This window comes from Propithecus coquereli, unplaced genomic scaffold (assembly GCF_000956105.1).
Source record: "Propithecus coquereli isolate 6110/MARCELLA unplaced genomic scaffold, Pcoq_1.0 Scaffold122, whole genome shotgun sequence".
NCBI classification, from domain to species: Eukaryota; Metazoa; Chordata; class Mammalia; order Primates; family Indriidae; genus Propithecus; species Propithecus coquereli.
Window position 1 is genome coordinate 3,661,073 of NW_012136303.1, and position 17,931 is coordinate 3,679,003.

The 17,931-nt window shown below is 60.0% G+C and overlaps 1 protein-coding gene across 1 annotated transcript in view; it reads left to right on the forward strand.

Moving 5' to 3' along the window:
* The first annotated feature begins 396 nt into the window (after positions 1–396).
* Positions 397–17,931, forward strand: part of NOL4L (nucleolar protein 4-like) — a 121,391-nt gene continuing 103,856 nt past the window's right edge. The window contains exon 1 of the mRNA XM_012637744.1: positions 397–894. Coding sequence (XP_012493198.1) covers positions 574–894 — 321 coding nt within the window. The 5' untranslated portion in view covers positions 397–573. The remainder of the gene's footprint in view (positions 895–17,931) is intronic.

The following is a 17,931-nucleotide window of genomic DNA, read 5'->3' on the forward strand; positions in this document are numbered from 1 at the left end:
GCGCGGGAGGAAGGGGGGGGCGGGCGGCAGCGAAGGCTGCGCCGCTCTAACAGGTGGGATCCCGCGGCGCGGTGGAGGCGGGCGCGGGAGGAGGAGGAGGAGGAAGAGCCGCGGCAGCGGGAGCCTGAGCAGGAGCAGGATGAGCCGCGCAAGCTGACAGCCACTGCTGCCGCCCGCGCCCAGGCTCGGTCTCGCTCCCCGCGCTCGGGGCCGCTCCCCGCCTCCCGCCTCCCCCGGCCGCCTGCGGGGCGGCCCGCCCCCTCTGCACCTCCGGGCCCGGAGCTGCCTCCATCGCTCCTGCATCCCGGCCGGGGGGAGGAGGAGGCGGAGCAGGAGGCGAGCCGGAGCCGCCGCCGCCAACGCCGCCGCCGCCGCCCGAGCAGGACAGAGCGCGCCGCAGCCCCGCGCGTCCGGCCGCCGCCCGCGCCCATCAAGCAGCCGCGCCGGAGCCACACCGCGGGACAGCCCCGGCCGCGGCGCGCCCCGGCCCGGCCCAGCCCGGCCCAGCCCAGTCCCGGCACCGGGCGGCCCGGCGGCCGGCCCGCCCCCGAGGGCGCCGGGCGCGGCGGGAGGATGCCGAAGCCGACGCTGCTGCTACGCGGGGGCTGGGAGCGCGAGCGCAGCCCCGGGGACTCGGAGCTGGGCCGCCAGTTCCGGGACTGGTGCCTGCGCACCTACGGCGACTCGGCCAAAACCAAGACGGTGACACGCAGCAAATACCAGCGGATCGCTGAGGTCCTGCAGGGCGGCGGCGGGACCGGCACGGGCAGCGGCCCCGCGGCCGGTGAGAAAGGCAAGTTCCAGTTCTGGGTGCGCTCCAAAGGCTTCCGCCTGGGCAGCGGCCGGGAACCCAAGATGGGCCAAGTGGTGTATGTGCCGGTCAAGACGGGCTCGGTGAGTGCGCGCGCGGCGGCCACCGGCCGGTCCCGCCGCTGGGCTCGGGGCGGGCGGGCGGGGTGGGGGTGTGGATGTGTGTCCGAACGTGTGTCCCTGAGGTTGTCCGTGTGTCGGGCCCGCCGGAGGCGCACGCGTCCCTGCTCACCCGCCCTCCCCAGCTCGCCTGGGCAGCGCTCCGGGCTCGGGGCGTCCCTGCCCCCCTCCGCGCCGCTGCCCGGGCCGTGGCCGTGCCGGTGGGGGGGCTGTCCCGGGCTGCTCACCCTAGCATGTTCCGTCCTCCCGTCCCCTCCCCCCGCCAGCAGGCGGCTGCTCCGAAGCCCTAGCCTCCCCCCCGCCCGCCCCGGGGCTGCCTGTCCCGGGCGCCTCGCGCTCCCGCCCCCGGGCCGGCTGGGCGGTGTGTGTGTGTGTGTGTGTGTGTGTGTGTGTGTGTGTGTGTGTGTATGTGTGTGTGGAGGGTGGTGCCGCGGGGGGTTGGGGGGAGTGGGAGGCAGGGGCAGCCACGGGACGGGGAGTCCGCTGGGCCTCCCAGCGCCAGGGGAGGGGGCCAGCCCGGGCGCTGTCGCCCCAACCCCACCCGGGGCTGGCCCGGGGAGGGGCGCCCAGAGCCGCAGCCTGGCGCAGGAGCAGCCTCCCGCGGGTGGGTGGGGCGCCCCCTCAGCCCCCCGGGCCCCTCGCTCCCCCCTCCCTGGGACGGGGGCGGCCTGACCTATCCATCCCCTCCCCTCCCCCGTCCCCCGGGCCGGCCTGGTCCGGGCGGGGTGGCGTGGGGGAGGGGGCGGAGAACCGCAGCCGCCAGAGGGAGGAGGCAGGCGGCCGGGCGGGGGCGTCCCCTCTGGCCCGGGGCGCCCTGGAGAGGGCGTGCGGCGCGGGCCCCGCGGCTCCCCCGCGGGGACCTCATTGTTCTGCAGAGGGTGGGGGCTGGGGGGGCGGCCGTTCCCGGGGCGCTGCGGAGCTTTGAACTTTCCGTTGCCGAGACCCTCCATTAGTGCGTTCCGCCCCGGGCCCGGCCGGGCCGGCCCGGCCTCCCTCCCCGGCCCCCCCATCTCTCCCCGGCCTCGCCCGGCCGGAGCGAGAGAGCGGGGCCGCCCCGCGCCGGCCTCCCTCCCTCCCTAGCTCCCCCGCTCCCCCCTCCGCGCTCCTCCCCCGTCCGGCCCGCCCGCCCCGCGCTCAGCCCTGTCCCCGGCCCGAGCTGGCTCTTCACACACAATTGATTCGGTCGTTACGAAAAGTGCACTTGTCCCCTCCCCCTCCCCCTCCGGCGGCCGCCGGGCCGGGCCCGCGGGGTGACGGGGCCGCGAGGGAGGGAGGCGGGAGCCAGGGAGCGGACCCGGAGGCGCCTCCCCCCGCGCCCAGGGGACGGGGCTGCAGGCCGCGGGGAGTGGGGAGCCGTGAGCGCGGAGGGCGGGCGGCCCATCTGCGAGGAGCGCTGATAACCGCGCTGCGGCCGCCAGCAGCCCATCTGCGCCGCTGCCGCCTCCGGCCGGACGGGGAACAGGGGGCCGGGCCGAGGGGCGCGCCAGGGCCGGATTCTCAGAGGGGGAGGCTATGGCAGTGTCCCAACCCACGCGAGTCAGGGATCCCCCCAGCCTAAATCAGTACTTTCCCCCCAAACCCAGCGAGGCTGGGTCATTGTCCCCTCCCCGATCCAGTGAAGGACCCCTCCCCCAGCCCAAATCAGTGCCCGCTTTTCCATACGTGGGCACGGGTCCTTGCCTCTCCCCAGCCTAGGTCAGCTCTTCCCACCCTGCCATTCAGTAGCCCCCCTCGGTCTGCCTATATTGGGTTAGTGCCCCCAGCCTGAGTGTGGTTTTCCTGAGGTCAGTGACCCACCAGATGGTTGGCTGGGTCTGTGCCCCTTGCCTGGGGTCAGTGCCATCCACCTTCAGGGCTCTCCAGGTGTGTTCCACCCACCCCCTATCCTGGCTCTCTCTCCCCAAGAGCTGGACGTCCTGGCCCAACCTCCTTCTCAGTCTAGGGCAGAAGCCTCCTCCCCCCATACCCACTCTTGGAGTTGGGGGGTGACCACGCCCCAGACCTGGCAGCTGGCTCACTGATTCTCTGTGTGGGTCGACCTCTGCCCTAGGGAGTGGGCATCTGGAGCAGCGTCTACCCCCTTATCCACACAGCTGTCGAGGCGGAGCAGCACCCCCTCCCCCTATCCAGGCCACAGGCAGAAACTGGGTGCTAGGCCTGGGCCTCGATGGTTGCTTCACATACTTCTTGAGGCCTGCGTTGACCTGCTCTGCTTGTCCCTGGCTGCAACACCGCACGAGTCTCCACCCTGGCTCTCAGACCAATAATAAGCCCTCCCCAAGGGACCACTTGCCTGGGAGGCAGAGAAAGGGGACCCAGGCCTCCCAGTCTAGGCTGCCAGGAGGACGACAAACACAACAGACGTGCCCTCCCTCGACAGCCTGCCCCTCGAGCTCCCCATGCCTGCTGGTCCCTAGAGAGCCCGTTAGTTACCTGCCACTCGCCCAGCCAACCGGAGCCAGCATGAGAGATGCCCGAGTCCTGCCACCCCCATCTCCAAGTACCTTCCTGGGGCCTGGTTATTATTTTTATATTTCCATTTTCCTTTTCACTGATCTAAGAGGAACAAATCCTGCTGGGAATTCTGGGGCAACCATGGCCTCTTCCTGGGAGAGGCTGAATGGGACCTTCTTTGAAAGGTGCAAAGGACAATCCCTACCTTCACTGGCCTGCACACATGCACGCGCACACACACACAAAGTTATCATTGCCTCTGGCGTTAGTTGGAAGAGATCCTCTAGTTTTCTCATGGGTGGGTTTTTGTGAAGGTCATTGGGCCATAGACCTTTGTCCAAGGCATTGGTCTAGTACCCATAGGCCTTGTGGTGGGCGCTAGGGTAATGGAGTGGGTGGGACTCTGCCTGCCCCCTTGGTCACTCAGCTGGTAGGGGCAGTGGACATAGCTGAGATATGATGGGGAAGCCCCTGGGACTTCGAGGGAGGGCAAGCAGACAGAAAAATTTCAGAGAAGAGATGTAGGAGTTGGCTCAGCAGCAAAGGCCCCTGTATGGTCTCTGTCCCCAGAATGGCTGTGATGTGTCATCTCTCTTCCACGCTGCTCTCTGGCTGCTCCCACCCTGGGCCCCCACCCCCTCCCACAGCCATATGCAGTGCTGCGGTCGGGCCCCTTTCCTAGTCCTGGCCAGCCTCGGGTCGATGATCTGACACCACTTGTCCTGTCCCATCTGGCCCTGAGCTTTTCTGGGTGTGTGTGACAAAGGCTTAATCTGTCCGGACGGGCCCAGGGCAGAGAGGAGGGCAGGGGAATTACACTCTGCAGGGCCTCCTGCAGCTGGGGCCCGGGTGGGGGGTGGGGCGGGGGGGGTTCCAGTTGAAGCCTGGGAGAGGCAAGTTGGTCTTCAGTTTGCAGGTTGTCACAGGAAATAGAAAGTGGAGGCAGAGGACTGAGGGGAGGAGGGCGGAGTCCTCCACAGGCTGCACGGGTGCTCATGGGGATAAGATCTTTTTATGACAAGAGCCAGCGGGGGCCTCCTGGCTGGGCAAAGCCTGGTTAGGATTTATTATTTCTTGTGTTTGGCCTGCTCCAGCCACTGTGGGCTGCCAAGCAGGGGAAGCGAACCCCTGGGAGGCAAGACCCTCCAATTCCGTTCCAGTGTCAGCCACAAAGCGAAACAACCCCCTTCCTTTTCCTTTGGCCTCTCAGGAGTGGGGCTGTCCCCAGAGCCAGTGAGGGCCACAGGTTATGGCTGAGGTGGTACATGGGGCTGTTTGTTAATTCCAGGATCAAAGAGCCCCAAGGCTCTTTGGAGATCGATGTTCTTCCAACGGTACCATCTTCTGGATGGTAAAACTGAGGCCTCCAGGGAGGGGAGATTTCCATTGGAAGGGAGCCAGGACTGGACTTAGATCTCTGTGCTCCACCGTCGCTTCCTCTCGGCTCTGTCATATGCCAGGAATCCCACCATTAGAGCCCCATTTCCCAAGGGGAAGCCCCACGATTGCCAAACTCCACTCTCAACACCAGGCTTTTGCGAGCCGGACCCCAGGTGCTCCACTAGCCAAATTGACTAATGGTGGTCTTTTCCCAGTTTGTGACAACGTTCATTTAGTGGAAAGCATTTTCAGTCTTAAGTCTTTCTCCCCAGAGCTTTTGTGTAAACCTTTGGCACCTGCGGCCGCTGGTCTGGGCGGGAAATGGCCTCTGACTTAACACTGCCTAATAGTGCTGTGACCTTCGGTTGAATACCTCAGTGTTTCCTGGTTTTCTCCAAATTGTCAGCACAGCTACTGTTTTGATCACCTACTGTGTGTCTGTCAGTGTGTTGAGGCACTGATAACACATCAGCTTATGGGATTCTCACAGCAGCCTAGAGGTCAGTGCTATGGTTATTGCTATCCTTCCGATGAGTATACTGAGGCTGAGGGAGGTTAAGTACTTCCCCTAGGCTGCTGACAAGGGCGTGCCCTGAGCTCAGTACTGCCTTATGCGCGTCTCCCTTTTGCCCCTGAGGTGTCTTGCAACCTGATCCAATTTGAAAACACAGGCCCCTCATGACAAGCTTTCAGTCCATTACACTTTAGTCTGAATTAGTTTAGAAGCATCCCTCTGGTCAAGATGTCTGTATTCACAGGCTGGTGCTTGGGGCAGGATTGGTACAGTGGAAGATGTCTCGGTGCTTTCCTGGGGCTCACTAGAATGGGTATGCGGTGGGGAGAAGGGAGGAGGACTCTGTTGTCCTGGGCCCTGGGGGACTTTGGGAAGAAGGTTAACAGTGATACCTGGTATAGACCCCGTTTGAGTTTCTCATGAGTCGCAGAAATGAGCCCTTTTGTTAATTAAGCCTCCGTGATTTGGTTAAGATGGTCCTGGGCTCTGGAGGGACTGCATTTTGGAGTCACGGTCATTCTGGAAGGTCAGGCTCTGCCTTCCTGGGACCTCCCCTCTAGGTCCTGGGTCACTCTCTGCTAAGGAGTGGGGACAGCATGCACTCTTCTTCCTTGGGTAAGACCTGGCATGAAAATCTCTCCTTTATGGCCCCTACAGGCTGCCTTCCCTTCCCTGAGTGCCTGGAGGCCCATCTGGAACTCTGAAACGTTGCTGGGAGGATTGGGGGACAGGGAGCCTGTGGCTGGGGCTGTCTAGGGTTGAAGGTCGAGGGCATGAGACAAACCTGAGCTTCTCCAAGCTGGCTGTTACCTTAGAGGTTGTTAGATTGAGTGCTCTGCATGTGCACATGTGCTCATGGGTAGAACATGCACGTGCACGTGTGTGCGTGTGCAGAAGCGCGACTGTGTGGGTGCGAAGGCGCCTGTGCCCCTCCGTGTGCAGGCTGGGAATGCTCGTGTGGCCGTGTGTGCCCGAGGCAGCGTGCGGGCGCGCAGGTGGGGCGGCTCCTGTGCGCACTTGTCAGTGTGTGGCTGTGAGCGTCTGTGTGAGCACCCAGGGTGTGGGCGTTGGCAGACCACGGGGTGACTGTGTGTGCGGGCTCACGTGTGCGAGGTCTGGATTGGAAAACCCTGTCTCTCTGGCAGTGTGGTGCCGACAGGGGTGTCCTTCATCATCACCAAGTCAGCCTCAACTGCAGCCCTGGCCCCTGCTGGCCCTGGGGTCTCAGCAGCCGGCTGAAGCCAAGTGTGAGTGGGCATAAGAGGCAGTGCCATCTCCCCATCCCCACGACAGTGGCCAAGGCGTCTCCTTGCTCCAGCCTTCTCGCCCCCCACAAAGCTTGTGACCTTTGCTGTGGTCACATAACAAAGTGCAGAGCCAAGCACTGTTGGGAGTGGAGTGGGTCCTTCTGGGATAGAGGGCTCTGAACTTGGAGTGACAGGGCCAGGACAGATGGGGTCCCAACCTAACCACTTCCTTGCCATGTGACCCTGGGCAAGTAGCCTGCCTGGCCTCTCTGAGTCTGTTTCCTCATCTAGAAACCGGGCTCCAAAGCTCCACTTCATGGCAAACTGGATTTGAGGATGGTGGCTAAGTAATGTGCTCAAGGTCACCCTGGTAACTTGTGTCAAAGCCAGGCCTGGCCCTGGGGCCCCAAAAGCAGGCAAAGGAACAGGAGGAGGCTGGTGATAGCCCACCAAGGCCAATGGCTTATTAGAACATGGCCTCCTGAGTCTACTTGGACACAGAGGGGGAGGCAAAGCGCCTGGGCTTTCAAGCCACAGGACTCTGGGTTCAAATCCCGGTTCTGTCCTTTTATCAATCTGGCCTTAATTTTCTCATCAGTGAAATGGAGCTGGTAACCATATTCCCCCCTTAGCCCTGGTGGGAAAATTACTGCCTTAATGCATGAAGAGCGCCCCAAGTGTGGCAAGTCTTAGAAAATGTTAGCTGCTCCGTGGATCTTGCCGAGCCTCCGCTTCCTCATCTGGAAAATGGGGATGGTGATGAAAGATGTGGTGGGTATTAAATGGGACGGTGGCCACAAAGCACCCAGCCAAGTTCCTGGCACATCGTAGGTAGGCAGCAACTAGTTCCCCAGAGATTGTCTCGGAGTCATTTCTGTGTCTCCAGTGCCATCGGGGGCCTGGGAAATGTTGCATTAAATTGACTAGAACTCCAGAAACGTCTTGGTGAGGGGTGCAGGTGTGGCATGAGCCCCTGGAGCTGGGAACTTGAAGGCTCAGGATCCCTTGCTGTCCTGACTGGCCTCCGCCCTGCTCTGAGCCTCAGTGTCCCTAGTTACCATGTAGGGAAGCCTCCAGTGGTCGCTCCCGCCTCCGAGGCCCTCCCGGGTGCCAGATCCCTGAGGTCAAGGTAGGGTGCTGGGGGGCTTTACCAAGGGCTGGGGGACACCTGCCAAGTAAAAGGAGGAGCCTCTCACCACACCATCCCCGCAAACTTGCCACCCCCACCCAGCCCTCTGGCTGGGAACCCGGGTTACTGGGTTCTGGGTTCTCAAGGAGACAAAATGCCGTCTATGTAGTGGTCGACATAATGACTGCCTCCCTCGGTCAGGGGTTTGAGCACATCTCCCAATTTCTCACACCCCCGCCGTGCACCAGACACTTTATTTCATTTAATCTCCCCTGGATTCTGAGAGGTAGAGGAGAACTTGGTGCCAGAGAGCCCAGGGAACTTCCCCAAGGCCCACAGTGAGCACATGACAAGGCTTGGGGTCCAGGGCTCTGTCTGGCCCTCTGAGCCCCAGGCGTGGGCGCAGGGGTCCACAGGGGGGATGGCCACAGGGGTGCCCTAGCTCTCCAGCCCAGGCTCATGGTGCATCCTCGCCTGAGGGCACTCCACACTAGCGCCCAGAGCCCGAGGCAGCCCTCCCCTGCTGCCCAGACCCGGCCTGGTGGGAGACAGATGCCACCCCTCCCTCCGGCCCACCCCTGCCCCTCCCATCTCGCTGCAGCTGCAGGCCTGGCCGGCCTGGGGAGACAGAGCAGAGCAGGTGGGAGGCTGGGCCTGTCCTCGCGCCCTCAAGGTCATCAGTCGCTCAGCATTCAGTCCTCTTGGCCACCCTGGGACATGGAGCCCCTCCGCTGCAGATGGGGAAACTAAGGCAGAGTGGAGGGAACTCACTCAGGGTCCCACCAACCCCAGAGCTGGGTGTGAGCCTCAGTCTGGTTTCCAAGCCTGAGTCATTCATTCATTCCCTCCCTCCCTCATTCGCACCTTCCGTTGCCCTCCCCATCCCCCAGCTCCATCCTTCCCCTTCCGGGGGCCACCCCTGGGACTCATTTTTGACTCCTCTTTCTCATACCTCCTCTCCCTGCCCCTCCAACCCATTTGCAAATCCTGCTGGCTCCACCTTCAAAGCACATCTCAAATTCTGCCACTCCTCACACCTCCACTGCCCCAGCCTGGTCCAAGCCTGGAGAGACGTCAGCCTCCCCACTGGGCGCCCTGTGTCCACTCTACCCTCCGCCCCCATAATCCCTCCTGCACACACACTACTGGAGCAAACTTTGCAAAAATCAAGTCAGATTCTCTCCCTCCTCTGCTCAGAACCCTCCAAGACTCTCGTCTCACTCGAAGCAAGAGCAAGAGTCTTCCCTATAGCCTGCAGAGCCCTGCGTGACCTGGCCCCCACCTCCCTCTTCTCTCCCCATTCATTCGGCCTCAGCCACACGGGCCTCCTTGCTGTTCTGCAAACAGCCAAACAGTCCTGCCCCAGGGCTCTTGCACTGGCTGTTGCCCCAGCCTGGAATACTCTTCCTTCAGATCTCTGCTTGGCCAGTTCTCGCTCCTTCTTTGGGTCTTTGCTTGGATGTCGCTTCCTCAGAGAGGCTCTCTCTGATCCCCCAGTGAGAACCACCTTAGATCCCTTGGACCCTGTCTCCATCTCTCTTTTCTACTTAATTTTTCCTCTATAGCCCCTATCGCCCCTGACGTTGTATATATTTTACTAGTTTATATGTTTGGGATCTGTCTCCGCACAAGGCTGTGGGCTCCCCCAGAGCAGACCGCATCTGTTTTGTTCACTGCTGTATCCCAAGGGCCCAGAATAGCCCCCGCCTCTAAGGGGCTCCCCACTGGGAAGGGGGGTACAGCAGACGCCTCTGCAGGAGTCTGAGGACTGTGCATCCAGCTCCGTACTCTGGGGCCCTCGGGAGCCCCAAGGCACAGACCCATCCTCCTGCCCGAGAGTGTCTAGGAAGTCCTCGGGGAGGTGACATTTGAGCCGGACCTTGAGGGCCGAGAAGAATTTTTCAGCTAGAGCCGAGCACAGGGAAGCTCATCCCGGGCAGTGGGACCTGTTTTGGCAGAGTCAGTGCGGGCTGTGTGTGATGGAACCACAGGCAGACTTTTCTAGAACAGTGTATTTGGAAGAACGTTCCAGATGGGGTGAGGTTGGGTAAATGGCCAAATCAGCTTGAGAACCGCTATGGGGTCCTGAGGGGATGGGCTGGGGAAATTGTCTGGGGCCAGGTGGAAGAGAAGGCTGTGGGAAGCCACTCAGTGCGTCGCCATCAGGGACAGCAGGGAGCTCGCAGGAGGTGTGCGAGGGAGGGAGACGAGGTCAGATTTGGGTTTTAGAAGGAACCCTTGGGTGCTATGGCAAGAAGGCCATGTGCTCCGGAGAAGGAAGAACAGGAGGCCAAGAAGTAGCGAGGTGAGGGGAGAGAAGGCCTGGCTGGTTTCCTCGAAGGACAAGAGGTTGAGCGTCTGGGCCTGAGTGAGCGGGAGGTGGGGGGCCAGGGAGCCTTGAGGGTCACCGTTGACCCAGGGATTCTTGGGTGGAAAGGGGAGCTTAGGAAACCAGGAAGTATAGGCAGACGTGCAATCTGGGGTGAAGACTCGGGACAGGTCTGAGGGCAGAATCCGGGAGATGTCCTCAAGGCTGGCAGCTGGCGGCGGTGGGAGGCTGTGGCGACTTGGTGATCAGGCCGCGGTGGGGCCCGCTGGGGAGTCATCGTGTTCACGGAGCCCCCTTTCCAGCTTGGAACCTTCCCCACCCGGCTGAGACCCGACAGACGCAGGCTCCTGGGAGGCCCGTGCTTGGGTGGATGACTCATCGTTTTCTCGGCATCCCCAGCTGAGGAAATGTTCGAGGAGACGTGGGGCCCTTCCTTCGGCAGGCCGGGCCCTGCCTGGATGCCGTCCGCTCGGGAGAAACGCGCTCGGGCCTCGCGCCTTGTCTGAGGACACCCCACGGGGGCGTCTCCAAGAGCCCCTGGCTTCCACAGTCTTGCACAGTCCTCAGCCGCCCCGAGAGGCTGTTATGACCCCATTCTACAGGTTAGCAAACCAAGGCACAGCCCCTGCTGCCCACCCAGCTAAGGAACCACTTGGTGCTTTAGTTTCTTCATCTGAAAAATAGGTCCGATGCTTGCCCCTCTCCTGCAGGGTTGCTGGGAAAACCAAAGGAGAGAATCCACGTGAAATGCTAAATAGTGGATTGTCACTGTCGTCGGGGGGGTGGGGGGAAGAGGGGTCCGCCCGGGCAGCAGGGGCTCATGGCTGGGCAGAGCAACCACAGTGGAGTCCAGAAGGCAACATGGCCAAGGACATACCTGCGTTTGGATCCCAGCCCTGCCACCCGCTGTGTGGTTCTGGGCAAATGGCTTGTCTGCTCTGAGCCCCTGACCCCTTCTGTATATGCTGGTGATGAAACCCACACCCTGTGGGGTAGTTAGGAAGATGGAGTAAAACCAAGCCTGCCAGGCAGGCCACAGAATCTGCTGCTCCGTCTCGGGGGCCGTGGAGGAGCCATCTCCCCAACGCCAAGCTCTCAAAGCTGCCAGCCTCCCAAGGGGGGTTGTGCGGCCCTTTGCAGAGTGACAGGAGAGCCTGGGCTGAGGAGAAGAGAGGAGGGAGGCAGCTCAGAGGGTTCAGGCTGGGCCGCTCCATGGGGATGGAGCCTCTCTGGCTGTCCTGGAGGCTGGACGGCAGCAGGCTGGAGGTGGCAGGTTCTATGTTGATTCGAGGCCCCTGCAGGTCAGCAGAGCAGTGGAAATGTGAGGCAGGGGCCGGGTCTAGGCTCTGCCACTTCCTGCTGTGCAGTCTTGGGCAAGCCACCTCCCCACTTCAAGCCTCAGTTTCCCCATCTATGAAATGGGGTGATAATAGCTGTGGATTCAGTTATACTCCCTTCTGTACTATAGTATAGGAGCATCTATACCAGCGTGTGGGCATAGTCAAACCCTCAATCAAAAGGAGCAACAGTCAGGATTATGATTTTGAGGGGACTGGTAACCCCTAGAATCTGTGATGACTCCAGGTAAAGCCGTGCTGCTGAGTGGGGCTTTGCGTCTCAGACCAGCCCAGGGTTTGAATTGAGCTCTGTGACTCGCTAGCTGAATGACCTTGAAATAAGTCCCTGCCCTTCTCTGAGCCTCAGTTTCCTTATCTGGGAAACGGATTCAAGAGCATTGCCTATCTCCCGGGGTTGCTGTGGGGAGGTGAAGAGAGACTCTTTGTCAAGCGCTCAGCACAGGAAACGGGAACTGTTCTCTGCTTACGCCTGTGGTGTGGCCAGAGGCAGTGAGGCCTAAGGACATGGGGTCTGGGGCAGGGGCAGGAACACTGGCAGTGGACAGAGGTAGAAGAGAATGAAGTGAGAGTGTGTGTGCGGAAACCGGGGTGGGGGGCGCTTTCAGCAGGAGGGGGAGGTCAGCTGGTTTTGTCTCCTGGACTGGCAGGGCCCCACCCCCAGATCTGGAGGCCAGAAGGCCTTGGTGGAAGCCAGAGGGCAGAGGGAAGGCACCGAGCCAGGGAGGTGGGAAACAGAGGCCAGGAGTCCTGCCGGTGCAGTCGGGAGTTGGCCACAGAGGGGAGGGAGGCAGTGGGCTCCATGCGGGCTAAGAGCAGGCACGCTCCACGGGGTCCAAGAGCCCTGGGATCAAATCCTGACGCGCCAACCCGCTTTGCAACTGTAAGATGGATACATCTTAACTTCTCTAAGCCCCCATTTCCACATGGGGATAGCGATATCAACTGCTTCTCAGCGTTGTTGTGGGGATAATCCGGGATACAAAAAGTACCCCATCAATGCCTGCTAGAGTAAAAACAATGGCAGTCATGACACAGCCAGTATTTGCCGAGTGCTTACAAAGTGTCAGGCCCTGTGCTAAACACTATGCACCTGACTCCGTGAGATTGTCCAGACTGGCTACCATTATGATCCTCGTCTGGCTTCTGAGGCTTCTGAGGCTCAGAGAGGTTAAGTAACATGCCCAAGGCCACACAGCTGGTAAAAGGCTAAAGTCCCTACTTGAGCTCGAATAGTGGAGGTGTTGTGTTCTCAGCTCCCTAAATCACCCATCTTGTTGACAGCAAAGCTTGGATCGTGGGGTCCCTTGTGGTATTACACGGGCTTGGACGATGGCTGGTTCCAGGATGGGGAGTCAGGTGTGAGTCTGTCTGGCAGAGTGTGCCGACCCTGGGTTATGCTGCTTAGGCACAGACAGGATCTGCTGGTAGGGCCCACCCTCGGGGGTCACCGAGGGACTCTGCGATTCGGTGGGGCAGGGCGCGGTGTGGAGCCCACAGCCAGCCGCAGGCCACTCCACATCAGCTGAGGCCAATCTGTGCGAGACCAGGCCTCTGCCCTCAGAGGAACGGCCTAAATGGGAAGGTGCAGCCCACACCCAGACCATGGCCAGCTGCCAACAGCCCCGAGAGGAGACGGATGGCCAGGGCATGGCCTGGGTGGCCTGGGGAGCCAGGACAGGGAGCGAGTGCCGCAGAGGCTGGGAGGGGACCAGATGAGGCTCTTGCGAGGAAGTGAGCCGTGACGCGGACAGAGGAGAGGGCAGGGCCTCCCAGAGCGGGCAAGGGGCGCTGTGGACAAAGGTACACAAGAGAGGTTTGTTTTAAAGGGAATACATGCACATAATTTAAAATTAAAACAAAAAGAAAAAAAAGAAGGAAATAAAGAAAACCCCAGCAGTCCCTAAGGGAGTGAGAAGTGGCCAGCCCACCCCATTCCCCCCACCTAGTTCTCCTGCCCAGAGGGGTCCAGTCCCTTGTGTATCCTCCCCAGTATACTCGGCTCTGGAGCTGGGATGCCTTGGGTTGAATCCCGAATCTGCCATATACTTGCTGGGTGACTCATGCAACTTGCTTAACTTCTCTGCGCCTCAGTTTCTACAACTAAAACATGCGGGTAATAAAAGGGCCTGCGTCACTGGAGGGCCAGTGTGAGAACTGAGGCATCTAAAGCCTGGCTGGGTGCGTGGTGGGCGCTGGCTGTCATCACTGCTGCTGCTGTTGGTATTATTATTGCGCATGGACAGCTGCGCACACGGTGCAGGGGGTTCGAAATGCCCGGCTCCCCTGAAGCTCAGTTTTCGTGGTTTCTGCTGAGTCGGGGAAGAGGCAGAGGTGAGAGGTCAGCCCGAGGTCAACCCAGTAGCCCCAGACCTGGAGACCAGAGGGTGTGTGGGGTTTTGTGTATGCTGGCTGGACCCCAGGAACTGGTGACTGCTTCATGCAGGGCTGGTGGTCTGGGGACTCCATCCCTGCCCGTGTGCTGGGTCCACAGGGCGGCGGTGTGGACGAGAGTGGGGAGGGGCTGTGGAAAGAGCCCTTGGCCAGGCCCCCGGACATGGGGGCTCAAGACCTTCCCCTGCGCTCCTCAGCTCTACTGTTCTTGGACAAGTTCCCAAGCTCCAAGCCTTGGGTTCCTGTCGGGCAGGTGGTACCAGGCTGCGGTGAGGAGCCAAGGCAATGCATGGGATGAGAAGGAGGATGGGAGTCGTTCATGTGGGACCCCACCTGCAGCTCCCTGCCCTCGGGAGGATTTACAATTGAGTTGGGAATGATGGTGTCATTGATAAGATCCCAGTGTGGGAGGTTTTAAAGCATAGCTGAGAAGAACCTCGTCCTGGGTTCGCATTTTGGCTGTGCTGATTAGTAACAGTGACCTTGGGGAAATTAATGAATCTCTCTGGGCCTTAGTTTCCTCGTCTGTAAAATGGGCACAGCAATAGAACTTGCTGTTCGGGGTTGTTGCACACAGGAACGAGACTTAGCCCAGGGCCTGGCTCAGGGTAAGGCTCTGCAGTTGGCAGCAGTTGCAATTACTTTAAGGAACTCAGACTAACATGAGAAACCACCCGCAAACAGTACAGGGCTGCAGGCAATCCGTTCATTTATTGATCTGCCTAGCAAACTTTGATTGGTGCCCGCCATCTACCAGGTCCTGTTCATTCATTCCACAAAGATTTGCAGAGCACCTACTAAGTGCCAACAGCCATGCTAGGGGCTATCCCAGTGACAGTGCATAGGACAGGCTTGACCTCTGCCCTCCCAGAGCTAGGAGGACCAGGTACCCCACTGGCTAGAGGTCAGGGGGCAGCCTGGGGGCTGGCGAGTTGTCCAGCTGGTCGGCTCAGGCAGCCAGCCCCTGTCCTCGTTGTGTCAAGCTTGTGGAGCCCCGGAAGCCATTTCTTGCCAGAGTCCCCAATGCCAGCCCCATTGCCCCCATGTCTGGCTCCTCTGAGCCCCCCTTTCCCAGGGAAGTAGCCCCCTGGAGGGTGTGGGGAGTGCAGGGCCTTTTCCATCACTCCCACCCCAGTTCTTGTCACTTCCTCCCAGCAGTAGCACTCCTTGTCCTTCCTCTTGTATCCTCCCCTCGTCACACTGGCCACAGCGCTGCGTTAGAAATGGAAGCCTGACCACGTTCCTTCCAAATGCTCCCGTAGCACCCCCATCACTCTCCTTGCAAAAGTCACCGTGCCCACAAGGCCCAGCTCTGGCCCCTGCTCACCGCCCTTCAGCCACACTGGCCTCCTGGCTGCTCCTGGACCTCACTGGGCTCTGCTGAAATGTCACCTCCTCACGGAGGCCCTCTCTGACTGCCTTTTCAAAACGTCCTTTGTCCCCATCACTCTCGAGCCACTTACTCTAACTTTGGAGCCGTTATCAATGTCTGACAACCGCTGTATTTTTTTGTGTGTGCCTCTTGGGCTCTGTGTAGACAGGGATGTTCGCTCTCCTGTTCACTGCTGTGTCCCCAGCACTTAGTGCATGGGAGGCACTCAGTGGTTATCTGTTAAATGAAGGCCTCAAGCCTTTTATTTCTCCTCTTTGTGCCTCAGTTTTCTCCTCTGCAAAATGCAGGACCAGAGCTGCTGTGGGTTGACATGAAGGCTGGCGTGGGGTCCTACATGCACACAGCCTGCAGTCCCAACGAGGGCCATCTGACCCGCCCAACAAGCAGGCTCCTCCAGTTCTAGGGCTGAGAGAGTCGGGAGGCTGGCAGGGCGGGCTGGGCTGGCTCCTTGAGGGCCTCAAGCCCCCATGGAGGCATTCGGACTCGCTCTTGGCCATGTGGGAAGCCCAGGTGGGGCAGGGACACAGGCTGTGGGAAGTAGGGAGAGAAACTGGCTTGAAGGGAGGTCCAGGGCTGGGGAGATGTGACTGGGTGGTCCCATAATGGGGCCCCAGAAAGTCAGATCTCAGGCTTTGGGAGCTGTTATGCTGCAGAGTGGGGGCTGGGGGGACATGGGGAGGAAGGTGTTTAGGGAGTTGAGTCTGGCCCGGTGTGTGCAGGGCAGAGACTGGAGTCTGAGGCCCCGGGGGGCTCTAGATTCTGGGAGGAAATGCCCTAAATGGGGGCAGAATCTGCAGGAATGAGGGGGGAAGGCCTGGGGGGGCTGAAAGAGTGAATCTAAGTCTCCTTCAACTCTTATCAGCTGCTTTGCTCTCCATAAAGGCCTCTTTGCCATTCATTCATTCACTCATTCATTCATTCACTCATTCATTCATTCACTCATTCACTCATTCACTCATTTCTCCATTTAACAACATGGAAATGGCCTCCTGGGCTGCAGTGTTGAGCCCCACAGATGTGGCTCCTGCCCTGGCAGAGTTCAGAACACGTTGTGGGGGACAGACACCAGGTGACGTGGTGATGGTGATGATGATGGTGGTGGGGGTGATAGTGATGATGGTGGTGGTGGTGATGATGATGATGATGGTGGCAATGGTGATGACGGTAGGGTGTCAGCTCACATTTGTTGAGCGCTCCTCGGGTGCCAGGCTGTTCTAAGTGCTTCCTATGTGTTTGCACACTGGGCTTCTGCAACAACTCCGAGAGGCACCGAGACCTTACACAACTTGCCCAAGGACCCCATGACAAAGGGTGGCACCCGGATGTGAGCTCAGGCAGGCTGACTGACCAGCAGCTGCTCCCAGCTATGGCCACCTGCCACTTCCAGCAAGCAGCTGCCTCCCTCAGTCGCAGGCAGGTCCCGTCCTTGCCTCCTGGACCCAACACGGGGCCCAGAACAGGGGGATTACATGCGTCTGACTTGCCTGAGCAGGGTTTGAGGCCTGGCTTTGCGCCAGCAAGCTTGTGCAAATGGTGCGCTCCCTCCTCTGCCCTCAGCACCTTGTCTGTGAAAGGGCCGAACCGTCCTCCATCCTCCATGGAGGCCACTGAGAAGGCAAGGAGCCGCCACCCATGCCGTGGCAGCTGACGTTTCCAGGGGGAGATCCCATTCCCTAAATTAGGAGGCAAAAAAGAAAAGATTCTGTCCTTAGCCCTGCCTCTGGGATCTGGGATGGGGAGTGGGGCAGGTGGGAGGCCAGGGTCTCTTGGATGGACACACTCCACACGTCCCCCACCCCCGGCCACAGGCCCAGGGGAAGGGGCTCTTCTCCCACCCATTGTGGACTCCCATATCTCTGGGGAGGGCAGGGAAGCAGGGACACAGGCTTCTGCACCCCCAGTTCTAGCAAACCCAGGAAGATCCCACGCCAGTAAAGATAGGAGACAGAAGCCAGGGGCTGGGGACAGAAGACCAGGACACAAATGCTGCGTCTGTACTTCCTGTGTGGCCCTGGGCCCCACCACTTTCCTTCTCTGGGTCTCAGTTTTATCGATTTGTTCAAATATTTGCCGAGCGTCTGCTCTGTGCTAGGCACTCTGCTGCAGAGGCGTAAACAGAAATCCCGGCCCCCGAGGGCTGACATGCTAGTGGGGGCTGGCACTATACAATAAACAAGGAAAACACCCAGTTTGTCACATGCTGGTTAATGCTGCAAAGAAAAATAAAGCTGAGTGAGGGGAATTGGAGGGGTTGGGATGGGAGGTGTCGGAATTTTAAACAGGGTGTCAGAGAGAGGCTTGGTGAGAAGGTGGCATTTTGAGCAAAGCCCTGAAGGAGGTGCAGGAGCAAGTTATGCAGGTATGGGGTGGAAAAGCATTCCAGGTAGACAGAATAGCAAGTGCAAAGGCCCCGAGGCAGGAGTGTATCTGCGGAGTTCAAGGAATTGCAAGGAGGCTTATCCTCAGCTCCCCTCACATCCTGGGTTTGGGAATCAAATGCCCACATTTTACCCTTCGGGACCTTGGGCCTTACAACAAAACAATTTCTGAACCCTCACAGCCCATCACGGTGAGAGCGGGTGATGTCAGCCTCCCAGTTGGGGCTAGGGCAGCAGCCTTGCTGCCCATATCTTCTAGTTGTAGAGTGGGTTTGTTTGTTTGTTTGTTTGTTTGTTTGTTTTTTGAGACAGAGTCTCGCTCTGTTGCCTGGGCTAGAATGCCATGGTGTCAGCCTAGCTCACAGCAACCTCAAACTCCTGGGCTCAAGCAATCCTTCTGCCTCAGCCTCCCGAGTAGCTGGGACTAT